The 7,742-nt window shown below is 41.7% G+C and overlaps 1 protein-coding gene across 1 annotated transcript; it reads left to right on the forward strand.

The window, feature by feature from the left end:
- The first annotated feature begins 231 nt into the window (after positions 1-231).
- On the forward strand, positions 232-5,851 carry LOC124971336 (diphosphoinositol polyphosphate phosphohydrolase 3-beta). Its single transcript, XM_047535114.1, has 2 exons — positions 232-1,084; positions 4,691-5,851. Coding segments are annotated over exons 1-2 (495 nt in total). The 5' UTR covers positions 232-590; the 3' UTR covers positions 4,692-5,851.
- The last annotated feature ends 1,891 nt before the right edge of the window (positions 5,852-7,742 follow it).

Here is a 7,742-nt window from a genome sequence, read left to right on the forward strand (position 1 = left end):
TCTCGCTGCGTGGGCAGGAGGTTGCCGGCCCCAGAGGTGCGGGGCGCCTGCGCAGTGGGCCTTCAGCGTCGCGCGCTGCGGGAGCCAGGAGACCCCCGCCCCCGCCCCTCGCCCTCCGCCGTGGACGCGCACGCGGACCGGCCCGCGAGCGCGCACGCGAATGCGCCTCACCTCGCTCAACCCCTGCCAGGCTGCTGAGCGACGGAGGGCGGGAGCGGCGCACCGGCGGCGGCGGCGACGCGGTGGGCTGCGTGCGGAGTCGTGGGCTGCCGGGTCCGGGGAGGCGGCGGAAGTGGCGCCTCCAATCAGTCGGCGGGTGGGGACCCTCCGCGCGCCCGGCCGGCGGCTGCCCGCCCCGCGGACTGACTGACGCGCCGGCTCGCCCCCGCCCCCGCGCCCGCCCCAGCGCCCGCCTAGTCTTCCCTCGGCCGCACTCGCCGCTCCGGCGACTCTCTCTGGAGCCGGAGCCCGAGCCCGAGCCCGAGCGTGATCCCTCGCCCCAGCTCTCGCCCTCGCCCGGCCCTTTCTCTGCACGCCAGCTCCTCGGCTGCTCCGCGGCGGCTCTGGCCACTCTGGCGGCGGCCTCGAGGATGAAGTGCAAGCCGAACCAGACGCGGACCTACGACCCCGAGGGCTTCAAGAAGCGGGCGGCGTGCCTGTGCTTCCGCAGCGAGCGCGAGGACGAGGTGCTGCTGGTGAGCAGCAGCCGCTACCCGGACCGCTGGATCGTGCCCGGCGGGGGCATGGAGCCCGAGGAGGAGCCGGGCGGCGCGGCGGTGCGAGAGGTGTACGAAGAGGCGGGAGTCAAGGGGAAGTTGGGCCGGCTCCTGGGCGTTTTCGAACAGAACCAAGATCGCAAGCACAGGACGTACGTGTATGTACTGACTGTCACCGAGCTGCTGGAAGACTGGGAAGATTCCATTAGCATCGGGCGCAAGCGAGAGTGGTTCAAGATCGAAGATGCCATCAAGGTCCTGCAGTGCCACAAGCCCGTGCACGCCGAGTACCTGGAGAAACTGAAGCTGGGCGGCTCCCCGACCAATGGAAACTCCGTGGCCGCGTCCGCGTCGCAGAGCGATCCCTAGTATGTACCGCTCGCGCCCGGACTTCGGTCGTCGCCTGGCTTCAGATGAGCCCTGCCGGAGGGAGCACCTCTCCTGCCATGTGCGGTCGCACGGGCAGGAGAGAGGCCTCTTTTGTTTCCCTGGCAGACCTCTGAATCACGCTTGCAAACTGTCTCAGTTGCCAGGCACTGTTTTCAGACAATTTGCACGTTTTTCAGACGCTTTGAAAATCGCTTCTTGGCGACACTGTAAAATGTTTCCGTAAGCCAAAGCCGCGAGGGGTTTCCTTTAAAGGTGCCTTAAGTGTTAGCCCTGCTCTGCTCTTGGGGGTGGGTGTGTGCGCGCGCCTTGTGATGTTTTGGTTTGGGCATTTTTTTTTTTTTTTTGCACTTCACATGTTCGTGCGTGAGTGTGCGTGCGCATTTTGGATAGCAGGCGTGTGATTTGTTTCCGAGTGGAGGCCTTTCAAGTGCGACCGGCTTGATCGTGTGGGCATCTTCTATTATTTTTTTCCCCGAAGTTGATTTCGCCTTCACAGCTTCCTTCATCCTTGCCAGCAAGCCCTTCCGTGGTGGGAGTTGGATGGGATCGTTTTAAATTTGAAAATTGGGAAAATTTAAAGCTTGTGCCCTTCCTGCAGTCTACAGTAATTTCGGCTTCAGAAATGGGATCTGTTATGCCTTTTTCAGAAATGCCTTTGTCTATTCATATGTAGATCATTTTGTTTATTTTCCTCCTTGCGGTTTTTCACTGCAGACTAGAAATGGCCATTTCCCATAGAGTTTATGAGGTGTTACCCCATAGAGTAGATATATCTGGGGAATCGCTAGCAAAATGCATGTGATGTTCATAACTTATCATGAAAACTGTCCTCATAGAATATGATTTAACCTGTTGAACTTCCATCGCCCATTACCCCTTTCTGGACACCCTGGAAGAACTGTGATTCTCTCAGTATGCATTCGTTTTTTATAGAAAATCATCTCCCATGTTTGAATTTAGTGATAACCTGGTTAAACTTCCCTCTGACTGGCAGTATCCACAGGAATGGATATCATCTTTAGGGTGATTGTATCTCAGTTGAAATAGTTCCATCTCTTTGCTATTCACTGTTACAGATTTTGCAACCTGTTAGGACACCTGTACAATTTCCCTTTAAGCTGACAATAGGACTAACTTTTGGGGATGCCAAGTCATGAGCTCTTACTTTTTCCTTGATACTTGCTTGCAATCATGAATCCCATTTTTAAGACATTAGTCTCTCTTCTGGAACTTCTGTGTTTCCCCAGCCTTGTCTGAAATTAGGTAGAAGAAAGTCTCCTTTATAAAGAGGGTATTGGGGCTGCCGAATTTTTAGGGCAGCCTGCAACAGGTTCATAGCTCCTTAACGTCGTTGATAGATATTTTGGGTCACTATTATCCACTATATATTAAGAAATTTTGACTTTTGCTCTCTGAACTAAATTCCTCTCCTGTACTACGATGGTTGAGAAAACACCCATTTTTTAATGAGAGCATGCCTAGGGTTATCTTTCTTTAGATAATACTTAAGTCTTAAAAGTAATACATACAGACCAATAATAAATGTGATAAATAAAGGTGATAATAACTATTTTGTTATTATGCAAATTAGCTATTGAAAGAGCACAGTCACTCAGAATTATCATTTTTTACATCTGTGTTTCCACTGTTTTTAATATAAGCTCTTTGTCGTATATGGATATGTCTTAAAGTACATGACATTAACAAAAAATAAGGTTGTCAAAGGAATAAGAAGACTAGAAGACAGTTTATAAAATGTTTTAAGAAAAGTATATAATTTCAAATTTAAATTTTAAAAAGCAATGAATATGGTTATCATTAATTATCCAGTAATATACATTGACTAATAGAGTTCTCAGTAACCTGAGATTCTTTGAAGTATATAGTAACACCTGAGAAACTGGATTATTGCTTTATTACTTTATTTTATTCATAAAACTACCTCCATCTGAAATGCTACAATTACCTGGGAGGTTATACCTTGCATTGTTAGAGATAATAATGCACAATATAATTTTTTATTTTTGAGGTATTTTTTGACAAATGTGAAAAGGACAGTGTTGATGGCAACCAATTTTAAGTGTTGTTAGCTAGTTAAGATTTGCTGATTTTTTACTCAGAAATGTTTGGATTGAGTACTACTACTTGCTAAGATTTTCTTTAGCATCCAGATATCTTCAGTTTATGCAATTTGTAAAACTTCCAAGATTTTCATTCCCAAATTGGAACAGAACATTTTACAGCTATCACACTTTAATCTTTCAAACTCCCATAGGTAGTTCTTGTTAAATATACTTCTGTAGTTCAGTATAGAAAAAAATGGAAAGAACTCAAATAGCCTTTCATTTCAAAGAGTAATCCAAAAATTTCAGGGTAAAACAATTGAACATAGACAAAGCAAATGGTTTCTTTTGTACCTCCATTCTCCAAAAGTTTGGTGCACAGGTAGAATTTTTCTCCTTACACCATCATTGTATAGCACCTATGTATTTTTTATGTGATGATTGCAGTAAAAATGTACAGCCAAATTTTTCAGTTCATACCACACCTCCCAGAATCTAGTGCACTGAACAAAGATAATTAATATTTTAATACATGAAGTAGAAATTTTTCTTCAGCATGTTTTTAAAGGGCTGATTCTTCCCCCCACCAACACACACACTGGAAAAGTGCCTCTTCTTATCCTAAAAAAAAAAAAAAAAGGTTTGAAAACACTTCAGAATAAAGGGTATTTTGATATGCTTGACACAGATTAACATTATATTTTCTAAGAAACCAATGTTCTGTTTATCAGACCACTTGTAAGGAGTAAGAGGTTGAGAGTGGCTATGAATAATTATTTTGTGTGAAATCACTTGAGAGAATTGTAAAGAGTTCTTTTTGTATTTAGAAACATCAGTAAAACTTGAAGTATGGGTAATAGCAGGAACAGGCAGCTTGTAAAGTACCAGCATGTTAGTGGCCCTTCTGGGAAGGACGATTTAAAGGGCTAAGAAGCTGGAGCTGCTCTTTCTCTCACTTCTCTTTAAATGGAGTTGAATTGTAAGAAAGCACAATTCTTCACTCAATAGTTGTTAACTGGGAAAGAGAAATAAAAATGCTGTTTTAGAGCCTGTAGTACTAACAGTTGGCTAGATCTTTCTTTTTCAGAGTTCCTTTTGTGGAATCACCAGGCAAAACAAATGTTTTCAGCATCATCTCTAATGTTGTAATCATCTTTCTGACTGACTGTTGACCCATTAGAATATGAACTCTTTGAGTACTAGGACCCAGCCTGAATCTTCCCCATATGTTCAGAGCCTGTAACAGTGACTGGAATTTGGAGACATTTGTCATTGATCCACAGATTAGAAATGTCTACTACCTGTGTATTCCTGATTTCTCGGCTTCATAATGTACCTGGTTCTTGGGACAATCTGTTACCTCCTCAGGTTCTCGTCTGGCCTCACAGTGGAACTGTACTGGATAATTCACTGAAGTCTTTTCCAGTGGTTGATGAACCACAGTAGATCCTCAGTAAATATTTGTTGACTAGAAGAACTGATAACCAGTAAAACCCTATTAATGAGATTATTTTTTTTTAGGTGAATGGCATAGATGTTTTCAGATTTACTTTGAAAGAATCAAGTATGTGAACCCAATGGTGAATGGAATTGTGAAGCACAGGTGAGCTCTTTGACATCCCCAAGAACACAGCTCATCCTATGCTTTTGGACGCTTTTCTGTTATAACAATGGCTCTTCTCCAGGTTGTTGCACTACCACTGTATCTGTACAGAATTCTATTTTGGCACCTGTGGCCTTCTTTTTTGTGCTTTTTCAATTATGTGTCTGTATTTCCCACCAGATATGATATTGAATGCAAGGAACTTATTTCCTTTAGTCTTTTTATATATCTAGCATACAAGATATCACTTGAAATAAGGTAGACATCACTGAAGACGTCTTTAAATAACTTAATATTTTGTAATAATACTGAGTGGTAAAACATCTGCTTCTAATCTGCCTAGCATATATATGGCTTTTGTATATCAGGGGTCACAATACTTTTAAGGAAGTTGTGACATGTTAGCAAAAAATTCTTGCTTCTATGTCTTAGTCATCCCAGACATTATGTACCTCTTGATGTGAGTATACTATACCTTCTTTGAAATATATTTGCCAAAATTTTGAACCTAAATTTAACCATGCTTCTAGACATTATTCCTCATGTATAGAAAATACAGGGGACTGAGAAACATACTACTTTACAGCACAGAGATGAGATCAACAGAATCCTGACTTCAGGAAACTCTTCGGGACAAATGACTCAGTCTCTTCAGTAAATATATTGCAAGAATGAGAGAGAGAGAGAGAGAGAGAGATGGAGGATGAACCTATCAGTTGAAAGAGTCCTGTTAGCACTTGAATGGACCTTTTTTGGATCTTGATTTGACCAAACTGTAAAATGAATGCATTTATGAGACAATCAGGGTAATTTGAACATTGCCTGGACATGTGATATTAGTTGTGATAATGGTATTAAGGAAATAAGAATTCTTACCCACATTCAAATATTTACAGTTGAAACAATGTCTGGGATTTGCCTCAAATTAATAAATCTTGATTGTAAGTACATTGGCCTTTAAGTAGATTGGCCTTTAAGATTGTTGAAGCTGGGTGATGGTTAAATGATAGCTTATTATATATGTTCTTCTCTAATTTTGTATGTTTGGCATTTTCCTTAATAAAAAGTTAATAAAATTATTGTTGGAGTTCTTTAAATTAAGATCAATGTGTGAGATGGAGGTAAAACTGTAGATTATTTAAAAATTTTTGGTTCTGGGGTACCAGTTCTGGCTTAAGAGGTCAAATGCCCAAATAGAGATGGGAGATATACCCTGGAATGCCTAATGGTCCCAGACCTCTAATGATACAGACCAATGTTAGTTTTTCTTTTACTCTGGTTCATTGAAATAGGAAAAGTTAAATCCTTATTTATCTCTATTGGAAAATGGGAATGGATTCTCAGATGCAGCTGAGCAGGGCTTTTGACTGTACCTACAGTCCAGTTCATACTAATCTGATAAATCAAACTGAAAGGATCACCAAGAAACAAGTATATGGAATTTTATAAAATTCAATATAATGCTATTTTTAATAATTTTTTGGGGGGAACAATAGGTATGGATATTTTCATTGCATAGTAATTAAAGTTCTATTTGAGGGCTGGGGTTGTGGTTCAGTAGTAGAACACCTGCCTAGCATATATGAGGCACTGGGTTCGATCTCAGCACCACATTAAAATAAATAAGTGGATAAAATAAAGTTATTATGTCCATCTGCAGCCAAAAATGTTAAAACAAAATTATAATTGAAAGTAGATGAAAGGAAAGTAAGCTCTTCACATTCTTAATTGCAGTGAGCCATTTGTATTTCACAGACTGCAGATATTCCTTAGAAATCTAACCATCTAGGTCAGAGATAGTAAAGCTATATTTACATCAACAGACCTAGGGGAAGTCCCAACTATTTTGTGGGTCAAGAAAGCAGGAAGAAATTAAGGACAGTATTGGGGGCTCCTCTCTGGGAGGACAAATCCCTCCATAGGTGTGAAAGTAAGCTGCCCTTCTTCTGCTATCTAAGTGTGTTCTAATGCCAAGAGTAAGTAGTTTCCCAGAAACAACTGTTACCTGGGAAAGGGGAGGTGGCAGGTTTACCTTAGGGTTCTTTCCCACTAATATCTGAGCAGTTTTCAATTCCAAGGTTTCCCTGTGGGATGGCAAAATAATATACCAGAAAAACTTTCATGTCTTTTCTTGGATGTTGTTTTCTAATTTGAGTCTATTCCGATTTAGCAGATGTTTTAAAAAATGGAGTCAAGCAGATAGCCAGGGCATCTATAGATGGTGGTGGTAAATTAAAACAAATAGTGGTTTGGAGTTCCAATAGGCCATGGCTCAAAACTGGTCTCACCAGAGGTTGCATGACCTCTGCCAGGTTAATTTTCCTCTCTAATCCTCAGTTTTCCCATTTGCACAATGAGGATGTTCATAGCCCCTACCTATGCAAATCTTTGCTTCTGAGATGCCATTCTTGATCTCCCAGAGCATGGTATACTTGTGTATTCCTGGAACCCCATTGCTTTGTTATGTCAGTTCTTATCAAGATAATAATATACTGATTAGCCTGAATGTTTCTGTCTTCCAAACTCTGAGGTCCCATATATCAGAGACCCAACCTGGGTTGCCCCTATTCCCTGGAGTCTGACACAGAGCCTGAAACATGTCACCCATAATGCTTATGTTTATTATATAAATGACTGTCACACTCTTACTTGTCAAAAACACTCTGTTGTTAGTTTACAAGGTATTTGTTTGCTGGAAAATATGAAAAAATGAGACACCAAATATGTGGTCTGTGCCAAGTTTCTTTTAATTTAGGAGAATATTTTGTGTATAAATGTTTTTTTTTTCAGAATCTTCCAGTACCAATATTGTCCTAACTTCTTAACTTCATAAAGTACTGTATGATATTCCAGCAGAGGTTAAATTGGCCCAACAGCTATATTAGATATTTCAGTGAAGGCTACTCAAATAGGAAATGATTAAAGAATATGATAAGCCCTCAGTAGTCAATGTAAGAACTATTGAATGAA

Source organism: Sciurus carolinensis, chromosome X, assembly GCF_902686445.1.
Source record: "Sciurus carolinensis chromosome X, mSciCar1.2, whole genome shotgun sequence".
Classification (NCBI taxonomy): Eukaryota; Metazoa; Chordata; class Mammalia; order Rodentia; family Sciuridae; genus Sciurus; species Sciurus carolinensis.

What these genes read in the sequence shown, in the direction of transcription:
- LOC124971336 (XM_047535114.1), top strand. Translation starts at nt 591, where the DNA reads ATGAAGTGCAAGCCGAACCAGACGCGGACCTACGACCCCGAGGGCTTC.